The 15,453-nt window shown below is 44.9% G+C and overlaps 1 protein-coding gene across 3 annotated transcripts in view; it reads right to left on the bottom strand.

Moving 5' to 3' along the window:
- grid1a (glutamate receptor, ionotropic, delta 1a) overlaps window positions 1–15,453 on the bottom strand; it is a 293,479-nt gene that overhangs the window by 226,964 nt on the left and 51,062 nt on the right. The window contains exons 1-3 of one of the 3 annotated variants that reach the window (XM_037124752.1): window positions 14,786–14,804; window positions 12,922–13,046; window positions 11,127–11,282 (exon numbers count right to left, since the gene is read on the bottom strand). In XM_037124752.1, coding sequence (XP_036980647.1) covers window positions 11,127–11,282; window positions 12,922–13,046; window positions 14,786–14,787 — 283 coding nt within the window. In that variant the 5' untranslated portion in view covers window positions 14,788–14,804. Of the gene's footprint in view, window positions 1–11,126; window positions 11,283–12,921; window positions 13,052–14,785; window positions 14,805–15,453 lie in introns of those variants that run through there. The other 2 variants (XM_037124754.1, XM_037124753.1) reach the window with 2 other exon arrangements.

The following is a 15,453-nucleotide window of genomic DNA, read 5'->3' as shown; positions in this document are numbered from 1 at the left end:
TTGCAGGGACACTAAACTTTCAAAGCGAGAAAGCTTCTTAAATAAACTACAAACTGTCCTTTTTCCTGTTTTTAGATGTGAGGAGCTGATCATTGTTGTGTGGCGAGTCTATTGAAAAAGAGGCCCTTTTAATTAGATGTTCATTGCAGATACGAGATAATTAAAGAAAAGAAGAGTCATTAGATAAATGATGTGGGATAGGACTTCAAAAGCTCTTTCTGGTGATGATTAAAGCCCAAAGATGACGGCTTGCTTTGACGCCACATACAGAGAACTCATGAGCATGTACCGAAATACATGCCCAGCTGATTTAAGAAACAATGACAATTACAAATCAGTCATTTACAAGAGAATTCTTTATCTCCAGCTGAGGTGATCCGTATGAAAGACTGATCTTAAATATACCGGGTTAAAGAGGGCAACGGTTTGCTCTCGACTGTGATCTGTAAGATCAAGTGATCTGTTACAGTAACAAGGGAAAACAGTTGATGAATGAGCGTAGAAACAAGTGATTTAAAGAATATATTAGAATCTCATTATGGATTTAAAAAAGCACGATAGAGCAAAGAGTAATAATTTAGTGCTTTGTAATCGTTTTCTTTTCAAAAATCTGTTCATTGATTTTTCAGTCAAGAGGCATTATTACACTATGGAACTGTCGTCACACTGGAAGTAGGTCCTTTGACACGTATGAGAGGGACGGATGAAGTGAGGGGTATTCAGTTGGTTGTAATCTGCAGTGTCACCGCTTCATGCCTCTAAATCCTACGAACTGGACCTCTAAGCAAACTAAAGCGCAAAGTAAGTGACTTAAGTACAATTCTGAGGTGTTTGTACAAACACGTAATTCTGACACTAAATTGAGTTTGTTCTTTGCGATAAAATCACTTTTGATATCAAAGCACATTTAATTCGATAGTATTAGATACATGATGTTTGGGTAGTTTTTCAGACTTTGCTAACTGAATGGATGAAAAGGTTGCAGATGTGGTTTCAGTGAGTATGAATCTAAATATGACCGTTCAAAGAATCCCCGAAAACAATGAACAAGGAGGAAGAGAAGGGGGGGAGGAGGAGGAGGAGAAGCTTGGAACACCTCGTATTCACACGACATGAGAGGGTGTCCAAATCTTGTAAAATGTCTTATCAGATCCAAGTATAGCGTAGCGGAACCTCTCAAGCTCCAGGCCAGACATGATGTTCTCAATCCACTGAGCATGCGGGGACGGGGCAGTCTTCCTTCCCTCCTCTCACTGATACTGCACGTCTAGCTCGAAAAGTGCCAAAAGTTGAGCGTCACTTTTAGTTGTGTTCAGACGTGCATCCTCATCAGCTGCTTGAAGTAGAGCAGCTACGGGCCTCGGCTTAATTACCAAGTTTAGAGTCTGACAATCTCCAGAGTTTCTGTAACTAGTGCGTATAAATAAATGAAGCACCAGCACTCTCACATTTATCACAGCTGGGATTGAGTTTCGGGATACATATTCAGATCTGGAATTTAGATTTTCTCTTTAAAAATGGATCCACTGTAGACTGTTTTAAATAATGATTGGTTAAAGAGGCACATTTCAGGCCTCTCTACATCACAGGGAGAGGATACTCTGGTGAATGGACTGAAGGGCAGCACCAGATCGATAAAATTGGTGTCAGGCGCCTCGGGAACGCAGGATATCTGAGCCCCGCACATAATGTCTGATCAGTGCTAGAGACGATTTTCACTGCGGGATAAAATACGAGACTTATTCATCAGCCGGGCTGTTTCAAGTACATTTATATTAGGATGCATATTCGACCCAGTTTTCAGCGATGCCTGCATGTTTCACCCCTTTACACTCTTTTAGGCTTTCACTCATGAGGTTTAAGCCGGGTTTTGATTTCACTCAGAGAGAGCTTACACACTAGCTTAGCCTCATCTCTGGATAAAATCCATGTTGCCTGGGCATGGTAGAGGACCCGTGGCAGTGAGAGAGAGACGGAGAGTCAGAGACTCGGCGAGGAAGACTGAGGAGGGATTCTTGTGACAGATGGTCCCACTCGGTATCTGTGACTGTGGGCAGTAATGCAAACAATGGCTCCCAAATACATTTTGGCATCTCTTCATCAATGAGGGTAGTGAGCCGAGTCCACACTTTCAAATGATTTTGTCCCTCTTGTCTTCCATACGGCCTCAAAAACACAGCCTCTTCTTTTCTTTCCCCCCCTGCATTATCTCCCCCCTGCCTTCTGCCATCTCCATCAGCCCCCGCTCTCTCCCTCAGCATCACGGTTGCCCACCAGTTCACTCTGCCTCACCCCCTCCACTGCACCCCTCATCCCTCACGTCCTGCATGTCTCTTTCCTCTCTCTGTCTGAAATGAATGTAAAGACGGAGATAGCCGCACAGCATTTCTTTGGCCGACTCCTGTTTAGCCTCTAATAAGATTTACTCGGAGGCCGATTTTTCAGTTTCTGGTCTTCCTTCCTGGAATGAAGTCTTCTCGCTGCCAACGGTGCAGGTGGTGGGTAGTAAATTATACACACGTCCCTTTGAGCTAGTCAGCTTCAGAAGGGAGAGAAGGGGTGTGTGTGTGTGTGTGTGGGGGGGGGGGGGAGTCGTTACAACCTCCCATTCCCAAACTATTATCACCACCGACACTTTTTCGCACCGAACCCGCAGCACGTTTTTTCAAAAAGAACGAGAATCCGTGTATGTAAGCCGCCACACACACACACACAGCCACACACATAAAGGCACATACTCATACCACGGCGCACAAACAAACAAGTCCTCTCTTACCATTCATACACCCACTCTAACACCGACACCCTCCCCATCGCTGTCATCGCAACAGCTAAATAAAGTTGAAGCACAACAGTGTGTGCAAAGAGAAATGACGCCAGGAACATGTGGGACCGCGATGTATTACAACGGACGGAGGCTGAGGGCCTCATCAACATCAATCTGATTGGACAGGACATCTCCTGTGGGCCACCTCTCTCTCTCTCTCTCTCTCTCTCTCTCTCTCTCTCTCTCTCTCTCTCTCTCTCTCTCTCTCTCTCTCTCTCTCTCTCTCTCTCTCTCTCGGCGTCTCAGTCTCAGTCGGTCTCTTTCGCTCTAACAGGTAGAGCAGTATTGATGGCTAATCCCCAGCGATGGTTGGGGGCTGTATGGGGTCGTAGCAAAGCACTAACATCTGTCACCGTGTTTCTCCACAGCTCGTTATAAATCTGTCACACCAGAGAAGACAGGAACATGAATAAGGGGTTGAGGGACCTGTGATAGGGAAAACATATGTTGCGTGCTCATGTGTATGTATAACAGGCCGCCGCGCTGAGTTATGCGCGGGCCATGTGCAGGTGTTCCGATAGCTATGAATTTTTTTGCTCCTTTAGCCGTTCGTCGCACTTCAGACGCTGCTGTCACATCGCAAAAAAATCAATAAAGAAGCGGGATTTCTTTTCGAGCAACAATCACACGGAGAGGCCGGGATACATTCTGCCGCCTCCTAGTGTGATGTTATTGTCTGACAGTCCTAAATGACACAGATGATATTCTCTGATGCCAAATTTAGGAATCCTGAGCGCACCATGGGAGGGACAAACAGTCAAACATCAATCAAGATTTTTTTCTATACTCGGCCCATTTAAAAACATATCCGCTCCTAAAATGTGTTTTTCCCGCATTTGTCCTTCAGCGACAGACAGCCATCATACCACCCAGAAGCCATTAGTCAGCCTTATACACAATGACCCCCTGAGAACATCCTCAATCAAACATGCCAGCATGAAAAGTGATGAGAATACTTTGAAAATCAGCCCTCAGCTGTCTGCCAGCAAAGGCAGCACGGCGAGCGCGATGAATGCATAAACGCACAAAGGCCCGAACGTAAATGCCACTCTCTCTAATTAGCGGAATACACTAATTCTGTTTACATCGCAGACCAAACATCACTTCTCCACTCCATGAAAATCCTGCAAAAAAAAAAAATCTGCTGAAAGATCGCAGTGAGAAAAGCAGCACATTGCTCTCTCTCTCGCACTTTATTTATTTATCTATTTGTGGGTGAAAACTTGTTTCTGCGCTTCACAACAAGGCTGGCCCTGTTTACTCAAATTAAAGATTGCTAAAACCCCGGCTCGTGGTGACATTCAGCGTGCCGCCGAAGATTCCTTTGAATACAGATCAGACGTGGCATTTAAGTGAATTGACGCCTTTCTTGAAGTTAATCAGCAGTCCGAGCGTTCTGACTCGAAAAATTCACTTTCAAAGGCTTCACGCTGGCCTTTCAAGGGTAGTCTGAGAAACTGCAGAATGAGACGTCTATTACAGATGTGACACGGAGGTATCCCGCTGCAGGAGGGATACTGACCAGCTGTTCCTGTACAGCACAGAGGACAGAGCCCGGAGGCCAACTAAGCAGATCCAGTATTTAACAGCCTTGACCTCTCTCTGGCTCGCCCCCTTTATGTATTCTGTTCTTTTTCTCTCTCTCCCTCTGTGGCAGCCCTTTCTCAGCAGCTGCCAAACATTGCTGACTCTGGCTAAAAAGCTGGAGGAATACGTATTCTTCGGTGTGTGTGTGTGTGTGTGTGTGTGTGTGTGTGTGTGTGTGTGTGTGTGTGTGTGTGTGTGTGTGTGTGTGTGTGAACCCACAGTGGATACAGGTCCCACAGGGCCTCCCCTGTGTCATCTACGCTGTATAATGTGAACGGCACAGGTGCTGTATAGAGGGTCAAATACAGGTACATAACTGCATCGTCAGTTACAGTAGAAGGAATGACAGGTGAGAAAGAAGAAATAGGATTTTTCTCCTCAAGGAGAGAGAATTGAGCTGTGAGCAAGCAGGCAGAGAATGAGTCTAACAGTAGCGTACAGCCAGCGGGCAGCCAAGCTAACGCAGCACATGCAGTGCACATAAAAACAACATGGCACTTCTGCACAAATACAACATCAACACATTTGAGCCCTCAGATATACCGTTAATCACACGATCTGCACTGCATGTTTGCGCAACAACAAATGCAGAAACAGTTCCGCAGCAAGCCCAGCGGCCATGTGGGCATCTCTCGCTGTGTTATCAGAAGCTCGAACCCTGAAGCGTGGAACAAATTCAAGACCTGTCAGCACCGTAGGGTGCGTGACAGACATCCGTCCCAAAATGTATTGTATTCTTGATCTGGCATATAAGAGTTTTGGAACTAGCAGGGCACTTATTGGTTAATGCAGTAATGGATATTATTTGTAACCTCTTTGTGTTTATTTTTCTCATAAAGTGTAGAAAGGTAGATTTCTGTGTCTTATTTGTTTATATGTCTGGGTGTTCTGGACCTGAGTTTCAGTTCTGTGATTTCCTTTGCATTCCTCCCTTACTGTACAGTTTCTTAAAACAGCACCTGAACTGATTTAGAGACATACTAGGCATTGCCTGCTCTGGCCTGTAAGAGTTGACCAATCAGAAAGGACTGGTCTGTAAAGGAGGGGGCTCTTAAAGAGACAGGCACTGAAACAGAGGAATTCACACATGTAACAATGTGGAGAAAGATAGTGAAAAAATTATGCTTTTAGTTAGTGTGGCTCAGCAATTAAGTATCTTTTAACATGCATTGTGAATGTTTTTAAGAATTTCAGTATGAAATAGCAATCAATCAGATTTTTTTTGCCAGTAGAATGCCTTAGAGTTTTCACTTTTTTGAAAACCAAATATCCTTCTCGAGAGAGTTACTTGTTGTTGCTTTGGGCACATAAACATTTTCTAAGAATGCTCCCCCAAAAAAGAATGAACCTGAAAATGATCTTAATGTTAGACCTTTAAATGCAAATATGTGGATACATACAAAAATGCTCTTAAATCCAATCATACCCACCCTTTGTCAACTGCAGGAGAAGCACCTCAAGCTGGGTTTTACTGAACTGATTTGTTCAGGATGGGTGAAATGAGTTATAATCCACCTTTCAATTTATCTGAATAAGAATAATATTCAATGCATACCTGACCACCAGTGTGCAAACACAAGCGAGCCACTAAAGGCTAAAACGGATGCAGAGCAGTGGGCCTCACATTGTGAGAGGATTAAATGGTGAAAGGTATACCTCTGCCGCAACATCACTTAGCTGATTAAGGTACCAGCAGGCCTTTATACAGCCCATTGAGGAGCTTATGACGGATTAAAATAACCGCTGGGTAATTAACAGGGGCCAGTAAAATGGCCTGATCATCCCCCTCCGTGTAGTGCTGGTAAAAGACATAAAAAAACAAACAAATCCATTACCAAGATTTATGCAGCATTATTAAATTCACCCGGACAATAATAGTGAAAGGGCAGCATTCCATCACATTTAGAGCAAGGGGAGTAATGAGTTGTCATAAGCAGAGAATCAGATGGAGGATATTACATTACCCATGCCAACACTTTGAAAGGATCCATTTTCTCAACCTTTTGTCAGTACAGATTGAGCAAAAGAAGAAAGAAAGGGAGAAAAAAGAAAGAGGAAAAAAGCAATTGCACTGCAAGTTCTTCAAAGTCTATTGGCTTACAGGGACAGAAAGAGCAAAGACTCAAATCCTCCTTGACGCTACCTTGGCAGGGGTTAGATGAAAATGGAGGGTCACTAGCAGTGTGGTGTGTGAAGAGGACTCAGTGGGACAGAACACTCAACAAATTACTGCACATTAGAGGAGCAGGAAACGACTTCCTCTAACTGGCCAGATGGCTCTGTCTTACCTGCTTTGTTCTAAATGTACATTTTAAAGGAAATGGGACCCTGCAGGGGTTTGACAGAACTACAAAACGTGTCATAAAAAGGATTTCATCATCGCTGTTACAAAGGTGGAGGGCAAAATATTTGATTAGCAGAAACTGTAAATATTGTGTGTCCAACATACCCATGTTTATCATAAGTTATTATGATTTTCCAGACGCTTGTGTTATTTTTAGCCATCATGGCTAATGTCAGTTAGTTCAGAACAAACTGTCTGAAACTATTAGATGGATTGGCATGAAATTTGGAGGAGATATTCATGGTGCCCAGAGGATGAACTTTAACTTTTCATCTTCCACCAGTAGATTGACATCTCTGCAAAACTGGATAGTCAAGGTCCCCTCGTTGAGTTTCCACTGGTTTATGACCAAAAACTACTTCCCAATTGTCACAATTCATCAAAAAAGGACCCAAACAGGCAGGTTGACCAACAAAAGGCGAGCTTGAATAACAACAGCTGAAGTAAAAAAATCCAAAATGCAAGAAGAAAAAAAGACAGGTAAAAAGAAAGTCAGAAAAAGACAAAGCATAAAGCCATGGGAAACATATCTGGAATGGACCCAGGAATGCAGGAGACCCGGGGAAACCAGACGAAGCAACAAAGAGAGATGGAAAAACTTAAATACAGGGCTAATGAACGAAAAAGGGCAGGAAAGGACAAAGACAGAAAGAGGGAAATAAAACCTGACAAAGGACAAACTTTCAACTTAAAACATGAAAATCAACCAAACTAATGCCTAGCACTACGACACCATCACGTCACAGTCATGCTTTGTATTCAGTGCTAAAGTAGTGCCAACTTTAGCACGCTAACACGCTAAACTAAGATTGGTGACCATTGCAAAACCTAAACCTGCAAACATCTTAATGTTAGCATTGTAACTCTTTGTATTTTGAGCACCTGCAGCTGGACTGGTAAACTGGCAGTGCGGCTGTCTGTCTCACGGTGTGTCTGCGTATCTTTGATAGCAGGACAAATCCCAAATGTTGCACAAACTCCACAATGTACGGCTCCCAACCCGTTAAAATGGATTGTTCATGTCCTCTGAGCACACCGACCAGGCAAAACGTTTCTTAAAATATGCATAGGTTCGGATTTACATAATCACACAAGAAGGTGGAGGCTTTGCTGTGCCCCTTACTGCCACTTCCTTCGAGTGAAATGCAGAACAGAAAGGGTTATAAAAGTTTTGTTTCCGCTGTATCCATCTCTGGCCTGGAGGACAAACTTCTACTTTTGAATCGAGCTCTGAAGTGCAAATCTCAAGATGTGTGAGAGACCACATTCCTCTTATTCTAACACTATTGTCAGATTCGTTTATGCCATTCACTGGATATATCATACTCTTGAGAGATTGAGCTCCGAACTGAACACGATGTGTGGTGCGACACGGGTACCTCGCTGTGTAGGCTGTGGTCGTGCTCTGAACTTTCACATCCTTCTGAGACACACTCCAGCTCTCCTGAGTGATGACTCACTGACACCAGGTAAAGCGAGGTCCTCCCCTCCCAGAGAACCATAATTATTGCCATTACCTTACCCTGGTCTCTATAAGGTACAGGAACGGAAGGCGGAATGTCGTCAATATATGGGACTGCTTCACCGATCACGTGTTTGCTTGTCTTTCTGTGACAGCGCTGCGATCTGATGGCATGTAAAACCCCTCAAGTATGCAGAAAGATAAGACACCCCTCTGAGTTTTCTCTCCCGGTGTTGAAATCGTCCTGCTCATTCTCTCCAGTTGCTCCAGCAGCCTATAAATAGGGACGGCATCTGCCGGTACTGTGGTCAGGCGGTATGTCCAGCCAGCCTTGAGCTGTCATCTCTAAATGACTGAATAGTTGAGCGTATCTGTGCACATGGCGCCCGTGTGACACCCTTGTTTATATACGTTGCACCAGTGCAAGGACAAAGGAAGCCAAATAAGGACAAACATGACGCTGCAACTACTCCTCTCTCACTGCGCTGGCAAATTTCCCTCATCGCCTCACTTCTATCTTCCCTCTTCTCCCACTCTTCTTTTCGTCCACTCATGTTTATTCAGGTCTTGATCATAATTCTCTTCCCCACCCTTCGCCATTACTGGTACTCATGGTTATTCTTATCCTCATTGCTCTTCTCACCTTCCTTCCTGTTTTTCTACATTCTCCACCTCTATCATCTCATCCCCACTACCCTCACAGCCCTCCTCATTTCCTCCTCTCCTTCCTTCCTCTCTCCCCTTCCTCTCCTTCCTTGCCTTGCGATGGCGAGGTCCTGACTGCCACTCACAGTGGGATGGCAGCAAACAAAAGAGCAAAGCAAAAGGTCGACTCATCCTGCTTGTCACTCATCACCCACCATGCTCGCCTCGCGTCTGGCGCAAGAATCCGGGGGGCCAACCCATCGATTCCCTGTGTCATCGACTGCACATTATCCCCTCAGTCTCTCCAGAAACTGAGTGGCCCCTAGATAACCATCACTGCAAATATTTTATCATCGGGAGCAGAAACTGTAAACAGTAATCAGCCCAATCAAGGCTACCAAAAAAGCACTCGAATCAGAGGAGAAAAGCTGAGAGTAATCTTTAAAACAGGCTCTACAGGCAGCGGGGTTTGAAAAAGTCGATGCAGTCCTGTGACATGTTTGAAGGGTTTGAATACAGATGATCAAAATCGCCATTATTATTCCTCGCTATTCTTCTTTCATCTAAAAAAAAAAAAAAACGGCGCATACATTACTCACAATACGACTGAGCCACTGACTGACATCACTGGAGGCAGTTTATCAGATTACGATCATCCACAGGAGGTTTTATACCACTGCTGTACTCCCCAAGACCTGTATACACACCTCAATGTGGGAAATTGGTGATATTACCCTTTAAATGACAGAGGGGCTTTGTCTAATTATAAGTTTGACCCGCTTAAATGATCAAAATCGATATAGCAGAACCACAGATGTCACTTTGTTTACTCTACATGGTGCCAACATTACCCACAATGCAGCTGCACCACTGTGTGACATACCTGGAAGCAGTTTATCAGATTACAAGCATCGTCCTCTGGAGCCATACAAGGCTTTATACTACTGTTTTGTGAGTCAAACTGGCGGAATTACCCTTAAAGCTCTAACGCTATCTAGACGACTATCAGAAGAAAACATCCTTCAAGTCCTTATGAGTTCTTAAGTGGGCGCCCGTTAAACACCCCATGTTCGACTACACTGAAGAACTAATCACACCGCCGTATGCGTGCCAAACGTTTTGCTGGCATGTCTGTTTAATTACTACATTTTTTCATCTCTTGAGCAACAGCCACTGAATAATGAGCCAAGTCACACATGATGGTGCGGAATGCATTTTTTGTTTGATCTCATCTCATCTCTGCAGCAGAGAACAGGAAACATCTCGTCCGCCGATCACGTGAGCCTTGTCGGGATTGAAGTTTAGAAAAAAGCGGCGTGAATTAGATCGCTCGATGTCTGAGAATGTTGTCGAGGACCTAAACGAGAAGGCATAATTATAGAAAAAAATGGCAGGAAACGTTACCATCGCTCTGTGCCTGTCAGGGGCACTATGAATAGCAATGACTCATCAAGGCCTTTTGTACAACTGGGGACAGAAGTACAGTCTGGTAACATAGTGCAGGGGACATAAACAGCCTTTGAAGGTCCCTGGGAACCTATTAAAGTCTTAATGATTCATTTTAGCGGAAGAATTTTTAATCACTTTTGCAGTCAACACTGTATGGGACCATCTCTCAGTGACTGAGAGCGATAACCTTGACTAAAATAGTTTAATCGCTAATTTCCGCTCCATTTTGGTGGAGGTGTGTGTGTGTGTGTCCCCGTGTGTGTGTGCGTGTGTGTGTGCATCCTGGGCACTCATCGGCAGCCCAAACGAGGCGGACAAATACATTTAAAAGGCAGAAGCTGAAGGTTGATCAGTGTGCACGAGGAACATGGCAGCGCTCATCCTTCAAAGAGACATAAAAGCCAGATTTATTATTTTTTTCCTCTCCTTGCGATTTTCTCTCAGTAGTGGAGTATCTGGTGCCCCGGAATTACACTTGATCATCTTTCAAAAATATCTCTTATTCCACGTGAGGTTTATCTTCAGCTGCCAGGCTCTAACTCAATGCTTCCACCTAGCTTTTTAACCACAGAAGACACCTTGCTTCAGCACATACACACTCTCTCTCTCACACACACACACACACAACACATCTAGAGACACATGGATCATCACCACCAACAGCTCCTCGCCCCAGCCACGCCACTCCGACTGATCAACATCAAATGACGATCAGCTCATGCCTCCTCGTCCCCCTCCTCAGCGGCCAGCGAGGTAAAGACCACCTTTCCTGACATAATCACAGGAAAAAAAAGAAACAGGGGCAATCTTACCTTCCTGCACCGCCTGGAAGGGGTTGTTGGGCTCGATGAGTTTCACAGAGTGGGTGATTTTCTCGCTCTGCAGAATGTCGTCGTTCAGACTCAGGTCTGAGATGGCAAGCTGGAAAATCTCGTCATCTCTCACTGCATTTTCCTCAAATATGGCACCTGTCGAAGAAAAGCAGTGACAGGTTGTATGAGAGGTGGGAAGAGGAAAAGGTGAAGACCTGTTATTGTTTTTTATCATTTTTCTTTCGTATTTTATTGTCCAAAACCTGTTGCATTATTCAACAGTAATGTGTGGAATTTGTCTCATTTGTGCTTCATTTCGGCTGGAAGTTGTGCAACATGTGCGTCCCAGCGCGCACTGACCGGATTTCAGCACCACGGACAGCGCCCCCATATGATTCGATGCGTAAAGTGGCCAAACTTCGGAAAATAAACGGCTGTCACGTCCACTGCAGGATCAGTGGCACCCTTCCCTTCCCTAATAAGCATTACAGGCCCGGTGTGGGAGGCATGCTGAAGCTTCACACTCTCCATCCCCTCCCTCTCTCCCTCCCCCCTGTTTATCAAAATGGCATCAGCTGCTTCGGGTAGACGCGCATATATCACGGGGAAGGGTTTCAGGAAATGAGAAGTATAATTGGGGTACCCGAACGTAAAGCAGCGCATCAGCCAATATTATCTGGATGGAGTCCCACCTCTGTATTAAGCCAGTGACTGAGCACCTGCTGCTTGCCAGACTGTTGCAGTAAACTGAGAGCAGCAGCAGCAGCAGCGGAGGAGCGCCGAGACCAAATTTGCTCACAGTGACATTGACATTTTTATCTGAGATTACAGCGTCAGTCATTTTAAGTGGCTACCGGACAGGAGGCGCAAAACGGAGGCTATTGTTCAGTCTGTGGAGGGAGATAGAGAGAGAGAGGGAGAGGGAGAGAGAAGGAGGAGGGGTGATCATGAATGTACGTGCAAAACTATCAAATGTGACGCGATGCTTCAGATCAGACTCCATCCAGATGAGTTTCAAGCCCAGAAGGAAAATAAGAAGAAGAACAAGAAGAAGAAAGAAGAAAAGGGGAAAAAAACGCAGCTCCGGTTTGAAGTTTGAGAACAAAAGAGGCTCTATGCGTTTTGCATCTCTAAAACCAAACTCCACTGACATTCCCTCCGTCTCCGTATTGACATTGCAGTCACGTTCCGGTGAAAGTTGAGGCTCGTCGGGTGCAGACAAGAGGTAGCTTGGTCCTGTGAGAGCAAACCCCTCAGTCCTCAGCCGATTCATTTCACCAAAGCGTCAAGAGAAAGACGGGCCTTATTTTCTGCTTATTGTAATGCGTGTTTTTTTTTTTTTTTTTTTTTTTTGTTTGTTTTGTTTTTTTGTGTGTGTGTTTTTCGGGGGGGGGGCAACAGTGGTGCTTCTTTTTTAGACATGAAGCCCAACATGCATGCGGTGAAGAAAAAAAATGTCTGCACAAATACAAAATGAAAAAATAACAAAAATAGAGGTGAATATGGGCATAAATAGCTGGAGGGGTAAAGGTCAGAGGCACGGCCGTGTAGGAAAAACGCCAACTTTTCAACTTGAGAGTCAAAGTGTTGCTTTAACAGAGGACGCGAGCTGAATAGACTATTCATCCCTCCCTCTCTCCAAAAAAAAAAAAAAAAAAAAAAAAATCCTCTGATCAACGCAGTATGCTCCGGCTCAGCTTTATATCCCCGCACGCTTCTGCCTCTACACCTGTCTAACCCCCCCAACCAAAAAAAAAGAAAACACACAGCGCGCTGACCCGATCGGACTGCTTACCGATATGTATGATAGAGTCCGCTTTGGCCGAATTGCATTGCAATATCCACAGGGAAAGGCAGATCAGCAGCAACTCCATCTCGGGATTTCGACGAGGCGGCTCATCCAAGCTCCGCTCGGCTGTCCTGTACTGTCCAAATGGAGCACCCAAAGAGGGGGGAAGAAAAAAAACAAGAAGAAGAAGAAGATGATGATGATGAAGATCAAAAAAACCAAGCGCAAAAACAGAACCTCGGTCTTCCTCCTGGCACACCAGACCCGCATGAAACCCTGCAGAAATTATCACAGTTTTTTTTCTCTCCCTCTCTCTCTCTCTCTCTCTCCCTCTCTCTCTCCTCCAACCTCTCTCTCTCTCTCTGTCTCTCTCTCCCTCTTTTGGAAACAAAAAATAAAAAAAAAACAAGTCGACCGCAGGAAGGTGGGCTCTAAACAACAAAAAAAAAGAGAGAGAGAAGAGAGACGAGGAAGAACCGACGGGGACCCGAGGTAAGACTGAAGAGACAGGTAGCCCGGTGAGAGAGCCGCTGTTACCTCTCCCACTCTCGCCTCTCTCCCTGCGCTCCGGCGTCTAAAGCATGGCAAGCAGCATAGAAAAAAAAAAAAAAAAAAGATTGCGGAGGAGGGACACCCCTCTAACTACACACACACATGCACGCACGCACGCACGCACACACTCATTCAGTCCCGTCTCGATCACGTGACTGCAGAGACTTCACGATTCGGCTGCCGTCCCGACAAGCCGGGTAGAAATGATTTGGACTAGCCGGAGAGAGACGCGCGGAGAGGCGATATCCAAACACATGACTGGAGGTGAACACAGACCAAACGAAAAGAGAAAGAAAAAAAATTATCAATTAAAAAAGAAAAGAAAAAAGAAACTCTTTAAGCTCACGCGTAAAAACCAAACATGCAGATCGGAAGTGGACAGCGGTGTAAACAGTTTTACTTTGCGGAGAAGTTGTCGTTTCAAAAAGGGGGTGGGGGGGGATCTGTGAGGGATGCAGGGAGGTGTTATTTAATTTTTTTTTTTTTGTTCCACTTTGAGAGGCGACGGAGCGCAGCTGGGGTGGCGGAGAGGAAGGATTTACGCACCGCGCTCCTCGGCGAGGGCTGATGGATGAGGGGACAAACGTGACAGAGTTCCACACCGCCTGACCGAAGCCGGATGGAGTTTACAGCGGCGGAGCGAACACAAACGCCTCGCTGTTCTCTTATTTTCTCATCTCTGCTGCGTGACTTCATCGATCCATCGATTCGTGCTTGAGCCAAATTGACGCCCTCCTTGCTCCTTTTATTTTGTTTGTTTTATCGCGGGATTAAGGACAGTTTTATTATTTCTATGTGTGTGTGTGTGTGTGTGTGTGTGTGTGTGTGTGTGTGTGTGTGTGTGTGTGAATCAGACCGCAGGGTGCCTCGCAGAGCTTCAGCTGCGAAGAAGAAGAAGGAAGATGATGATGATGAAGAAGAAGAAGAAGAAGCAGAAGTCGGGCAGGAGACGGGAGTTTTTCTAGATGGGCATAATCTTACAATTAAAGGATATTTCTCGTGGCTGTAATCAAAACGGAAATATCTCTTAATTGTTTGGTTAAGTCCGTCAGAGGCGCGCAAACTTTCAGCACCAGGCGGCGGGCGGACAGCTCCTTCACCGAGCCGCACGAGAGCGAGAGGGAGGAAAAAAAGAAAGAAAAAGAAAGAAAAGAGGCACCTGTAGAGCGAACAGCCATGTCACCGTCGTCTGCTACGCATCTCCGTGTTTGTTTGCTTTGTTTGTTTGCTTTTTCTTTTATAATTTAGACGACCATGATTGCGGAAATACCTTTCTTTAATCGATATTTTGACACGAACTGAATAAATCAAGCCTCACATGTTCTGTATCGTGGTGATCTGCTCTTCATCGTCATCCATGCCTCCAAAGTTGTTGTAAAAATCACACACTACCCCTACTGGCCACCTGTGGATACTGCAAGACAGTCTTCAGCTTTCCACAACGATTTTATCAATTTATAGAAAAAAAAGAAAAATTACAAAGATGCTGAATTGGAAGAAACTTCCAAACACTGGCTCTGAGAACAGACTGTGCCCATTCGAGCACAAGAACGGAACGGCAGAAATGTATGTCTGCGTGTTTGCTAAATGCTGACCCACATATCAGAATACATATGGGGCAACAGCCTTGGCACCAAAAGTGAATATACGCTGTTATTGATCCGAGTACAGTTCCCACAACACACAGTAGATCAGCCCTGGACTCGCTCCAAAGGGGATTTAAACAGACGGATTAACCTTGAGATTCTGGTTTTTAAGCCGACAGTCATCCAAAAAAAAAAACGCCATAAACAATTCATCATGTCCCGGCGGGCGGAATAAATCTCTTAATTTCATTGATCTATGAGGCAATATGTTGCTGAGATTTCATCAGAAGTGTCATAAATTATTCATTTTGACTGGCAATTCACACATTCACACAGGTCTCATAAAAGCTTCATTCAGTGAGTTTGCTGCTGTTTTTTTATTGTACTGCACGTGATCCAA

This window comes from Acanthopagrus latus, chromosome 15 (genome assembly GCF_904848185.1).
Source record: "Acanthopagrus latus isolate v.2019 chromosome 15, fAcaLat1.1, whole genome shotgun sequence".
Classification (NCBI taxonomy): Eukaryota; Metazoa; Chordata; class Actinopteri; order Spariformes; family Sparidae; genus Acanthopagrus; species Acanthopagrus latus.
This window is presented reverse-complemented; position numbering and strand designations above follow the sequence as displayed.